Source organism: Macaca nemestrina, chromosome 9 (assembly GCF_043159975.1).
Source record: "Macaca nemestrina isolate mMacNem1 chromosome 9, mMacNem.hap1, whole genome shotgun sequence".
Classification (NCBI taxonomy): domain Eukaryota; kingdom Metazoa; phylum Chordata; class Mammalia; order Primates; family Cercopithecidae; genus Macaca; species Macaca nemestrina.
Window position 1 is genome coordinate 50112197 of NC_092133.1, and position 13631 is coordinate 50125827.

General features: G+C 38.0%; 1 protein-coding gene across 11 annotated transcripts in view; it reads right to left on the reverse strand.

The window, feature by feature from the left end:
• LOC105496640 (protocadherin related 15) overlaps window positions 1-13631 on the reverse strand; it is a 1825405-nt gene that overhangs the window by 245448 nt on the left and 1566326 nt on the right. For all 11 annotated transcript variants that reach the window (XM_071069550.1, XM_071069551.1, XM_024797557.2 and 8 more), the window contains one exon: window positions 9468-9596. In XM_071069550.1, the coding sequence (XP_070925651.1) occupies window positions 9468-9596 (129 nt within the window). The remainder of the gene's footprint in view (window positions 1-9467; window positions 9597-13631) is intronic.

A 13631-nucleotide genomic window follows, 5' to 3' on the forward strand; every position in this document is an offset into this window, starting at 1 on the left:
GGCCTCTGGGCCTGTGATTGGAGGGGCTGCCATGGATGTCTCTGAGATGCTCTGGAGACATTTTCCCCATTGTCTTGGTGATTAGCATTTGGCTCCTCATTACTTATGCAAATTTCCAGGGCTAGTTTAAATTTCTCCTCAGAAAATGAGTTTTTCTTTACTACTGCATCATCAGGCTGCAAATTTGTCAAACTTTTATGTTCTGCTTTCTCTTGAACACTTTGCCACTTAGAAGTTTCTTCTGCTAGACATCCTGAATCATCTCTTTCAAGTTCAAAGTTACACAGATTTCCAGGGCAGGGGCAAAATGCCACCAGTCTCTTTGCATAGCAAGAGTGACCTTAACTCCAGTTTCCAACAAGTTTCTCATCTCCATCTAAGACCACCTCAGCCTAGACTTTATTGTCCATATCACCATCAGCATTTTGGTCAAAGCCATTTAATAATTTTCTATGAAGTTCCAAATATTCCCTCATCTTCCTGTCTTCTGAGCCCTCTAAGTCTTTAGGAAGTACCAAACGTTCCCACATTTTTCTATTTTCTTCTGAGTCCTCCAAACTGTTCCAACCCCAGCCTGTTACCCAGTTCCAAAGTTGCTTCCAGATTTTTGGGTCTCTTTCCAGCAACACCACACTCTACTGGTACCAATTCACTGTATTAGACTGTTTTCATGCTGGTAATAAACACATACCCGAGACTGTGTAGTTTATCAAGGAAAGAGGTTTAAAAAACTCACAGTTTCACATTCCTCAGGAGGCCTGCTTTCATGGCAGAAGGCAAATGAGGAGCAAAGTCTTGGCTTACATGGTGGTAGTCAAGAGAGCATGTGCAGGGGAACTCCCATTTATAAAACCATCGTATCTTGTGAGACTTACTCACTATCACAAGAACATCATGGGAAAGACCTGCCCTGATGATTCAATCACCTCCCACCCGGTCCTTTTGACGACATATGGGAATTATGGGAGCTACAGTTTGAGATTTGGGTGGGGATACAACCAAACCATATCAGTCATCCTACTCTGCTATCAAACATTAGAACATATTTATTTATTTATTTTTTAGACCAAGTTTTGCTCTTGTTGCCCAGGCTGGAGTGCAGTGGTGCAATCTTGACTCACTGCAACCTCCACCTCCTGGGTTCAAGCAATTCTCCTGCCTCAGTCTTCCTGGGTAGCTGGGATTACAAGGATGTGCCACCACGCCTGGCTAATTTTACATTTTTGTTGAGACGGGATTTCTCCATGTTGGTCAGGCTGGTCTCGAACTCCCGATCTCAGATGATCCACCCGCCTCGGCCTCCCAAAATGCTGGGATCACAGGCATGAGCCACCACACCTGGCCAGAACTTATTTCTTCTAACAGTATGTTTGTAACAACTTTCTTCATCAGCCCCATCCTCCACCACCACCACTCTTCTCAGCTCCTGGTGTCTATCAGTCTACTCTCTATTTCCATGAGAACATCTTTTTCACCTCCAGCTTATAAATGAGGACGTGATATTTGTCTTTCTATTCATGACTTATTTTACTTAACATAATAACCTCCATTTCCATTCATTTTGCTACAAATGAAAATGATTTTGATTATACCACTTTTAAACATGAACATTTGACAAGAAATTGACTTATTTATTATTGTTATGTAAAGTAACGAGTTTAGGCTAAATTGGGTCTATTGTTGGGAGTATGCACAATAACAATAACAATAATAATTATGCATAATTCCAACAACAGACCCAGCTTTACCCTATTTATCTTATATAACAATAAGTAAATACACAATACATACAATAATTTTATATTTTTCCTCTAACACATAATATTTCTTTATCTCCCTTTTCCTTTTTCTCTCTTTTTTTAAATACACACATGCGTTTGTGCATGCCACGGGTTAGTATAAACCAGAATCAATGGCAGAGCTCGTTAAAACACAGATTTCTGGCCCCAACACCAGCGTTTCTGATTCAATCTCTGTGGTATAGAGTATGGCAGCTGGCATTTTGAAGGTGTTCCCATTGGTGATGATGCTGATGCTGATGCTGCTTTTCCAGGAACAACACTTTGATAGCCAGCTAATGCATGTTTGTACTTTTTCAGTTCACATATGTATGGGCAAGTCACAGGAAGCATGGTTATTGGAGAATCCTGTATAGTATAGTGGTTAAGACCAAACATTTGAAAGTAATTCAAATATATACAATGGAAACCATTTAGAATAGTTCATGACACATTGTAAGAATTCAAAAATTGATAGTCATTATTATTGATTTTTTATTATAGCTGTCAGTCTATCCAATATGCTTTTTTCAATGTAAGCTCTACATATCCCACTAGCTGGACTTATTTTAAGATGAATAAAGAAAAATACATAAATCAGGATTGCAACCATGAGCTCTATTTTGATAATAACAAATATTTTTCATTTACTTTAAATTTCTAAAACATCCTACAAATGTGACTATACACATATACATGTTCATGTACTAAATGTTGATTTGTACATTTGTTATTATCAAAGACCAAGCTTCAGCTAATACACTTAAAAAGGATAAATGCTGTTTACGATCTGACTGACTATGATTGTTTGTAGTGATGCAGTAGAAGAGAATCATTTATCAGTTTAAGATTTTATACTTTCTTCAGAACAGTACTTCCATTAAAATGTTCTCTATATATGGTAATATTAGGAAAATGCAAGAGTGCAACTACCGCATTTTGAAAAATCATAAACAATTGTCTGCATTTAGTTCATAGTATTGTAAAAATATTACTTTCTATAATATCATAGTTAGCCATACTTTACACATTATTTAGTATTTAACATAATTATAATAATGCAAATGAAGTGCATATTAGCTCCATTCCTTATTTTAAACCTGTACATATATTACATGTATGTATTAATCCTTCAAATCACTACTTGAGATGAATTCTATTATCATCTCCATTTTGCAGATAGTGAAGTCCAGTCCCAGAAAAGCTACATTAGTTATCCAAGATTGCATTAGTTATTTTGGCAAGTCAAATTTGAACTCAGGTAGTTTTATTCCGTGGTCTATATTTTAAGCTCTTCATTAAGTTCTCTATCTTGTTGGGATGCTGGGTCTGGATTCATGGAGTCATGTGATCTAGTGACAGGATGAACCAAGTGACCAGGGAGTTGTCTTCTCATTAAAATATGTAAGAAACATAAGAGGTGAGGGTTGCTAGGTAAGATGAGAAGTCTGGGGTCCCTGTGTGGTGAGTCTAGAAGTCATGCTCCAGTGTAAAACAGGCTTTTAAAGGTAAGTGACTGGAAAGCTGGACACAGATTTAGGAGACTAGCTTAGAGTCAGTCTATCTAAAGCCTGAATGGACCTTCACAGAAGTTATATCATGCTCTGCTGTTGTATATTCCCAAGTGGAAAACGCCTGTTCCTTTGAGACTTGAGGGGTCCAAGACCAGGCCAGCAGATTTGATCAGAATGTGACTGCATTTTGGGACTTCTACTGGCATCTGCTCCCCCAAAGACTTGGGATCATCTGAGAGTTCTGCAGTTGAGTATGAGGCCTCTAGTAAGAGGCCTCTCATATCTAAGATCCATTCTAAAGATCAATTATTTGCATGCTTGTGGTCCACAGTCAAGATAGGCATACAGATCCTCTAGATTCTGTCTCCTGTGAAATACTTTGGAGAATACTAAACAAAATATTATACTGACTAAGTCTTCATATCATTCACTATTTCATTAGGCCCCATCTGAACTCAACATATTTTTAACCATTTTTCCAGAACTCCTTTAAACAGCACTTCCATTATTGTCAGAATATTGACTTAGAGTCCTCAAATTGCTTCTTCAGCTGGATTATATTTTGTATTACATTTTTTTGGCTCATATTTTTATTTTCTTTTTTAAATGATAATTATATATTACAGTTGTCAGTTATATATACAATTATATAATACGTTGAAAAGAACCAGGAATAATTTGCTTTTCTCATGAACCCTGACCTGGCCATCTCAGTCTATTATAATGTCTCTTTTTCCTTGTGGCAAAGAATTTATATCACCCATTTGACACTTGACATAGAGTACATACTTACTGTATTTACTAGGTTTTATTTTGAGTACATCTTTTCATACATATTTTTACAGTTTTCAATTCTAAATGCACAAGGTATATTATGATACCTTGTGAATAGAAAGATATACATTAAAAACTGTTGATGGGTAGGTTATTTTTTAATACACTAGATAAAACATTTTGCTATGTGTAATCCATAAATTTGCTTTAAAAGTATTCCTTAGTTATTATTTGTTACTACAACACTACCTTTAAAAAGTAAATGAGGCCAGGTGTGGTGGCTCACATCTGTAATCCCAGCACTTTGGGAGGCCAAGGTGGGTAGATCACCTGAGGTCAGAAGTTCAAGATCAGCCTGGCTAACATGGCATAACCCTATCTCTACTAAAAGTACGCAAATTTGCTAGGCATGGTGGAGGGTGCCTGTAATCCCAGCTACTCCGGGGGCCGAGGCAGGAGAAGTTTGAACCTGGGCGGCAGAGGTTGCAGTGAACCAAGGTCGCTCCACTGCACTTCAGCCTGGGTGACAAGAGTGAGATTCTGTCTCAAGAAACAAACAAAAAACGTAAATGAAAACTCCCTTCAGCATTTTAATTCAAATGTTGGATTATTCATATTAAAATATCAATAGAATATAAACACAAATTTGATAACTAAAATTCAGTATAGTAATTAACAATATGTATCTTGATTTTAAGTGAGTCTTAATAGTTTTTGATGACAATTAAAATTAAATTTTACAAGCACAGCATGAGTCATTTAGTGAAATTAATATATAATTATCATTAGGTAGCAACAGAGGACCATTATGAGCATCAAAATTCCATCCCATAAACATTACACTGTGCAGAATCAGTTGGATGCAGCCTGTCTTGGATGTTTTTCTCTTCCTTTTTACTTTCAGTATCATTTTAGTTTTTATGAAAACAAGTTATTGCCTAAAGACCAGGCTAAGGTCCATATTTCAATTTTTAAAAACTGAAATAAATTATAGAGGGCATTGCTTATCAAATTTAAGAATCAGGAGACAACAAAAAGGGTAACACAATAATTCCTTCAAGAACAAAATATCACTAGGAAAAGTGCAAAAAAAAAAAAAAAGAAAGAAAGAAAGGAAAAGAAATTTAACTAAAAGTTAATCATCACATTGATGTCTACTTGTGTGTTTTTACTTATATATTCCATATGGGCTTTATCTCTCCAAGCTGAATAAATTAAGAAAATGGGAAAGATCATTTTTGTAAATAATTTCAATACTTGTTTTTAACCGAATAGTTAATATATATATGGCTAAACGAAGGTTTTCAGTTTTCAGCAATGTGGCATTTTAAACTGACAACTGTAACATATAATTAGCATTAATTAAGACTATTACATTAGTTCAAGCCTCATTATGCCTGGGTTATTAAAATTGCCTTCTAGTTCTGTCTTCTGGATTTAGAATCTCCCATTTCAATATATCAGGAGTAATATTTATTTATTTATTTATTTTATTATTTATTTATTTATTTATTTATTTATTTATTTATTTATTTATTTATTTTTAGATGGAGTCTGGCTCTGTCGCCCAGGCTGGAGTGCAGTGGTGCCATCTTGTCTCACAGCAAGCTCCGCCTCCCGCCTTCACGCCATTCTCCTGCCTCAGCCTCCCGAGTAGCTGGGACTACAGGCGCCCACCACCAGGCCCGGCTAATTTTTTTGTATTTTTAGTACAGACGGGGTTTCACCGTGTTATCCAGGATGGTCTCAATCTCCTCACCTCATGATCTGCCCTCCTCGGCCTCCCAGAGTGCTGGGATTACAGGCGTGAGCTATCGTGCCTGGCCTATCAGGAGTAATTTTTATAAAATACAAATCTGATGTTGCCATACCTCAGACCCTTTAGTGGTTCCCCCGTCACCTTCTACAACATGGTACAGAAAAGTGTTTATGACATGGTATGTCTTATTTATTGTAACTATACTATGTCATACTCTCATTTTTCTCTGCCTTTACTTATACAACTAACTTTCCCTAACAGATTCCAACTCCTCTCCACTTCCCTCTTACCTGTATTCTTCCTTCATGAGTGAACTTCAGCATTTCTCCTTTGCTGATATTTTTTGCACATACCCCTGTTATAGACTTTATTACCTTGCTTTCTTGGCGTAGCAAAAATTGTCAGTGCCCTATGCATGTCCCTCAGAGCATCTGGTATGCTTTGACCAACTTCCATCTCCTGTTACTGTCTCTGGATCCTAAGGGTGTTGCTTTTCCAGCCAGAAGCCTCTGTGGCTGGTGGCGCCTTTGTCCGAGTTTTGCTCAGACTAGCTGTGTTTGTATCACCCACTTGACCTGGCAGGCTGTGCTTGGCTCAGGCTACTGGCTTAAATCCCACACTTTCCCAGGGCAAGCCAGGCTCAGAGCAGTGAGGGGTGCAATGAGTGAGCAAGTGCGGGGTATTGTCACTGTGCATAGCCAGGCACGCTGACTGCTGTGGCGGGACTGGTAGCTCCAGGCGCCCTCTCCGGGCAAGCCTTTGATTGAATCAGATACACGGCAAGCGGCTTCTGCTGTGAGCATCCGCGTATGGACGAGGGGCTCCCTGAAGAGCCGCGACTCTTCTCTCCTTTTTGCTGCCCGCAACATGGTGAGTGGGGTGGCTGCCGTGTGTTAGCCCTGTTTGTGTTACAGCTCTTTCATTCCTGCCATTTGGTGGGTCCGGAGTTCTGGCCCACATCCAGGAAGAATGAGGTACGCGGACAGCTGGAGAGCTAACAACATGTAGCTTTACTGAACGACAGACGGCTCTCGGGAGACCGAAGTGTGTAGCTCCTATTCATAGGCAGGTTGTCCCCATGAGTGTCCAGCTCTCAGCAGAGAGAAGACCTGGAACGGGTAGTTCCTTTCTGCAGAAGGTGGTCCCAGGAGACACGAAGAGGGGAGCTCCCTTCTGCAGCCGGTAGTCTTGATGTCTATGTGTCTGGATAGCTCCAGGGTTTTTATGGGGTCAGAAAGGAGGAAGTACATGCTGATTGGTTTACGGGTGGCCATGGACAGGCCCGGAAAAAGCACCGTACGTTTTCACTCCAGGCCATGGACTCCACCGGAACTAATAGCCTGGTCCCCAGGCTTCAGGCCATCCCTGGCTTGAAGGTGGGGCTTCACCAGGGACCCCCTGCTTTCCACCCAGGAGCCTGTCTGTGTCCTGCTGCCATCAATCATGTTGTTCATGGTGCCCAGGGTGTTTGTGAGGAGTTTCTGCAGGCCCACAGTGAGCAGCCCTCTGTCCCCTCTTGGCCTCCCTTCCATGCTCGTTGGTGCCCAAAGTCCACAGGAGGCTGAGGTGGCTGGGGTCTGGCATGTCAGCACCAACCCCAGCTTGCACACACCCAGCCTGGTTATGACAGCACGTGGACTCGGCCTCAACTTTGCTTCAAAATTGGAAGGGTTGCCAGGAGCTGGAAGAGAACAGGCAGGGGGAACAGGCACTTCCGATTCTGGGGGGGTAGGGGAGCTTCCTGGGTCCCTGAGAACACAGAGATGCCTAGGTCTGCAGCCACAGCTGGGCAGCTGGAGCTATGCCCAGGATGGCAGGGCTCCCACCCTTCCAACTTGGAAGGGGGTTAGGTTCCTGCCTGTTCCTTGCTCCCACCGGCTCCCTAGAGCATGTAGCCCTGGTCATACCTCCTCTGCTGTAGCTAGTGTCTTCCCAGTGGCTGCTCCAGATGGGCCACTGCTGCCATCAGTATCTACAGCCTGACTCAATGCCCTTCTATCAGATTTTGCAGAGGGAATTTGACTACTTGCTTCTGCTGGAGGCAAGAAAATCCAAAAACTTGGCAGCCCATTGCCCAACACTGTAGCTAACTACTCTTAGGATTTAGTGTATATGTTTTCTAGTTCCATAACTTCTCAGGAACTGGACAATTACAATTATCAGGAGAGATAACTTTGATGCACGAGTTTGCATCTTTTTGTAGAGTTTGCCCTTGGAATGAAATTTCAGTTCTCCTCGTGATAGCTGGTTTAATAGCAAACTTGTTACTGGTTGCCTTCTCTTCTTTGCCTCACTTTCTCACTTCCTTATCACTGTTTTCTGTACTTCTCAAAAAATATTTGTACATGAATATTTTGTGTCCAGATTTTTTGTTGGAGAATCCACAGTAAGACATTGGACACCAGAGGTACTATGGTGTGGGAACAGTTGGCATCAAGACCAGTTGGCATTTTATAACATCCCAATGAACAAGATTATTCCCTATGTGCATTGGGATGGCATAAACATATAAGGTTATGTATGCCTTATGCAATATTTCCAGAATTTGACTGAGATAGTGACAATGATAATGATAATGACTGTGGAGTTGGTAGTTGTAAGTATTGTCAGTGATTTGAAGGGAAAAAAAAAATGACTTTCAAAAAAGCTTACACTGGTCAGTCAAAATCTCAGGACGTGATGTCACAAGATCTCTATAACATCATTTAAAGCAACCCTCTCCTTTTGCAGTTTAAAGGAGATTAAACTAAAAATCAGACCTTGTGCCTGGTTACAAGAATAGTAGAACAGTAGAGAAGGCTCACTTCAAAGCACCAGCAAGCCTTCTATGGAAAAGGCAGAAACTTCACAGGGAAGGAGTAGGACCCTGAACTCTGAGTTTGGAACATCTGGGTGGCTCACACCTCACTAAAGCAAGATTCTTTCCTTCCCTGGAGACCACATAAACACCTCATCTGAGGTTGATGCTTCAAATCGTGCACATCTTCCTCAAAATTTTCCTTCTCTGTGACTTCTAGACCAATTACTATGTTCAAGACCAAGAATGGCTGAAATGAGGAAGTACTGTCTCTGCTTTAACAATAAAGGAATTATTCATCAAATGAACCACAGAAACCGGCTAATATGTCCAGGTAGGTCCCAGAAGCACTTAGAAGAACATACGAAGAGTAAACCTTCTGAGTGCTGGAAAAGGGGGTTGTGCAAAATATTAGACACACACGGTAGACTCTAAAGATAATATTTACATAATGAAATGAGTTCAAATCTAAATATATGTATTTTTTGTATTTTTTGAGGTCTAAATGTCCACATCCATACCCAGTAGTATACTTAATTACATGCTTCTGTAAAACGTTTTGATTCAGAAATATGTATTAAATTAGCATACTATCATATTAATCAATGTTTAAATTACACAATAATTATAAAATGTAAATCTGTATCCTTGAAAGTTAATTAAAATATATAGGATATTATTCATTTTTTAAAGTATTGAAGAATATCCAGCACAGTCATTTAACAGATTACATTAGCTGAGTTTCTTTTCAGAATTAAAATGTAATAAACTTACGCTCTTTGATAAAACAAACTTACGCTCTTTGAAAAAAATACATATAAGATCTACATAAATATTCCACTTACTTTTACTTGACCCACAAAGGCATTGGCTTCTTCCTCCACCACAGATAAATTTCTTGGCAGATAAGGATCAAACACTGGAGCATTGTCATTGACATCTGTCACCACCACGTTTACTGTGGCAGTTGAGGTCTTAAAGAAAAACAAGCATTAAATGTGAGAAGAGCTATTTTTACTTAGAATTCATTTAAGTAGTCATCTTGGCATTTGTCTATCTGAAAAGCATCTCATTTTTCTTTCTAATCCTTACCTTTCCAAAAAATAAAAAAATAAATAAATAAAACTAAAAAACTGAAAGAAGCTTGCAAAGAAGCTTTCGACTTCAAAAAAACAGACGGGAAAAGCAAATGATGATATTAAAGGGCAAACATCTTTTTGGAAATGTCAAGTATTTCCTGGAGGCTTACTTTCAGAAAACGGTTTTACCTTTATCTTGTTCACATTTTATGGGTGGCAAGCTTTTGTTTATACACACATACGCTGCTTTATCTCTGAAATGTGCCATTTCTGTAGTTTTTGCTGCTTGTATTTTTTTTACTGTTTTTTTTTAAAAAAACAGTACTTTATAAAATAGCATGGTACATCAAATGGGCATTTTCTGGAAAGCTCATGCTATCAGAAAATGCTACCTTAATAATTCTCTAGGTGTACATTTAAACCAAGAGTTTGAGTATCATGTACTAGGCATGAAATGATTATCTTACAAGCATACACGTTATGGAAATGATGTGCAGGTAAATCGACCAATAGTGTGTGCTACCACACACTATTAAAAGTTAAATCCCTGGCCTGCTGCAGTCAACATTATGTAGGTCAATGACTTCTTCACAATCAATGACTATCATCATGTGTGACTCAAGCTGGAAACTGCTCTCTCTAATCAAAGCCTGAGTACAGCACAGAACCTCTACCTAACTCTGTCACAGTGTGGGGCTGATCACAGAAGGCTGAGAGCAAAGGTACAGAGAGAAAGAATATTAACCTGGAAAGTAAGAAACCTGGTATGCTATGGTATTAAATATTTAGTAACTATAAATAAAAAGGAGGAGGAAAAAGCAAGGTGATACTGTCATGAGATAATTATCCACCTTCTGTTTAAAACAAATGCAATTTCCATTAATTAGTAAGTGCTTTGTAGTGAGAGGCTAAAATGCTGAGCATTAAGAAGTGACTTGAGTGAAGCTGAAGAGGTTTTGCAGCAGTCATGGGGCTAAGGGGTCAAGTGAATTTTTTTTTTTTTTTTTTTGTAGCTGCTACAGGACAGATCTTGGTAACTACCCAATGCTTTCTGTTGGGGTCATGGAAGTTCTATACCATGCGAGTTATGGTGCTTGGGAAAAAGACCAGACCTCACACAAATGTAAACCCAATATTGAAACTCTGATTGGATTAAGGTGATCTGCCCCTATTTTAACAGAAGCAAAAGCAAATATTCTTTTTAGTAATGTAACTTCATCCCAAGCCTGTATAATTTTTTTCATGCGCAGTATTCAGTAGTCATTACAAAATTACCATGCATACCAGGGAATTCTTGGGTGTTAGTGATGGCTTATTTCTTTATCTGTGTATTGGCTTACCCTTTGAAAATTTATGCTTCTATTCATATGTGATTCACACACATTTTTGTATTTAAAGTTAAATAAAATTTTTATTTAAAGACACATACAAAGATGGTCAGAAAAGCATTATATAGTCAAAATCTGGAAACAACCCAAATGTCCATCGATAGTAGATGGTTATACAGATTGTGTTTTATATATGAAATGGAATCATATGAAGTACTGAGAATGTACAAACTACTGCTATAAGTAATCACATAGATTAATTTCATGAACCTAAGTTTCTAGGACATAAAATAATACATACTATATGATTCTATTTATATAAACTTCAAAAACAGGCATAATCCCTACATGGTGATAAAAATTAGAATACAGATCACTTTGAAGAGGAAGATAGAATAGCAACAGAAATGATCACAAAACTGAGCTTCTGGAATGCTGATTAATTTCTGTTTTTTGTTATGAATAGTGGTTATATAGGTGTGTTCACTATGTAAAAATTCATTAAGCTGTAGAATTATAGTTTGCGCATTATTATCTGTGTTACATTTTCTTAAAATTATTTAATTTAAAAGATGCATTCACACAAACATACACATGTGTGTTGACATATGTAAGTATGTTTAAAGAAATTCAAGTGCTACTTGCCTAGATGGAATCCAGATCATTTCATTTTCCTCTTGTGACTTTTATATGTTTTCCAATGTTCTCCCAAAATGCTACCATGCTTTTATGACAAAAAGTATTTTAACAAATGTTGTTTCTTTAAAATTTGCCTTAGAATTGAAAGCAGTAAAGAAGATGTGTTTTTTACAGTTGCAGTAGTTCCCAGTTTGCCTGAGGGTTAACAAGACATTTAAATTTACAGCCTGGAGCCAAAATCTAAGAATGGCGACCCGGGAGTTTGCTGGCTTTTCTTCAAATTTCCTGACTCCTTTTGTACCAGCCTAACTGTCTTTACTTATCAATCCAGTGTTTTTCCTCATCCTATTCTTTAAAATTTCTATTCATGTTTTCAGACTATTCTGTATCCTCAGTTTAAGACTGTGACTCTTAAGTGGATAATGAAGAATACAACTGGATTGCTAAGTAAACTAAGAAGTCAAATAACAATTCCATAATTTTGTGCTAATAGGGGATGATATTTATGGACTATGCAGGCATTTTCTTCATTTCTTACTGAATTTTATATGAAATTAAAAAAAATCCATGTCTCACGAAAACATAGTCAAAACTATAAATAGAATAATTTCCAGTTTATATATTTCTTAAAGTTCTCTAAATACCACTTGCTTCAGAAATACTTATGTAAAAATGAGGATTTCAGGGCTATCCATTTGTTCTATTGACTATTGTTCTGAACCTATGGAAATATTTATAAATTGGCTAGCTGTAAATCATAATTATTTATTTTTTCTCGATTGGTTCAGAAGGATGGCAACAATATGCTTCAATATGGATCTGTGCCATAGAGAATGTTTATGTCTTATTAAGGGAAGACTTTTCAAGCTTAAAAATTAGTAAATGAAAACAGATCACTTTAATTAATTATTAGGACAATATGTCAGGTAACACATGTTCGCAACAATTAATTTTAAATATGAATATATATAATGCCAATTAAATTAAAAAGATTTCAAACTAATAAACCTAATAAACAAAAAGTTACCTATTTTCTATCAAAGGAGTTTGCTCACTGAATATTTCCTTAAAATCTGTATTAACTTATTATAGCACTAGCTGGAAATACTTGCATGTTAGTACTAAATACTATAATTGATCACTTTCATGTTGATTATTTAATTTAAATGTGTCTTAGATTTTATTTTGTCTAATATCCTAGAAGAATTTTCAAAATATATGTCTCAAATGCAAGTAGATACTTCTGTTGTAATTTTTTTTTTTTTTTTTTTTTTTGAGGCAAGGTCTCACTCTGTCACTCAGGCCGGAGTGCAGTGGCATGATCTCTGCTCACTGCGACCTCCGCCTCCCAGGTTTAAACAATTCCCCTGCCTCAGCCTCCTGAGTAGCTGAGATTACAGACATGTGCCACCACGCCTGGCTAATTTTTGTATTTTTAGTACAGACGGAGTTTCACTATGATGGCCAGTCTGATCTTGAACTCCTGACCTCAAACAATCTGTCCGCCTTGGCCTCCCAAAGTGCTGGGATTACGGGCGTGAGCCATCGGACCCAGCCTACTGTTGTAATTTGAATACTCATTTATTTGTATAAACTAGTACGACTCTGAAAGAAGGATACTAATATAGCATATTTTTTATTTTTGTTGTTGTTGTTGTTGTTTTGAGACAAATCTCACTCTGTTGCCCGGGCTGGAGTGCAGTGTGCGATCATAGCTCACTGCAGCTTTGAACTCCTAGGCTCAAGTGATTCTCCCACCTCAGTCTCCTAAGTAGGTGGGACTACTGGTGCACGCCACTATGCCCAGCTAATTTTTATTTCTTTATTTTATTTTTGTAGAGACAAAGTCTCAGTATGTTGCCTAGGTGGTCTCAAACTCCTCATCTCAATCCCACCTTGGTCTCTCAAAGTGCTGGGGTTATAGGCCTGAGCCACAATATCCAGCTCATTTTTTGTGATAGTA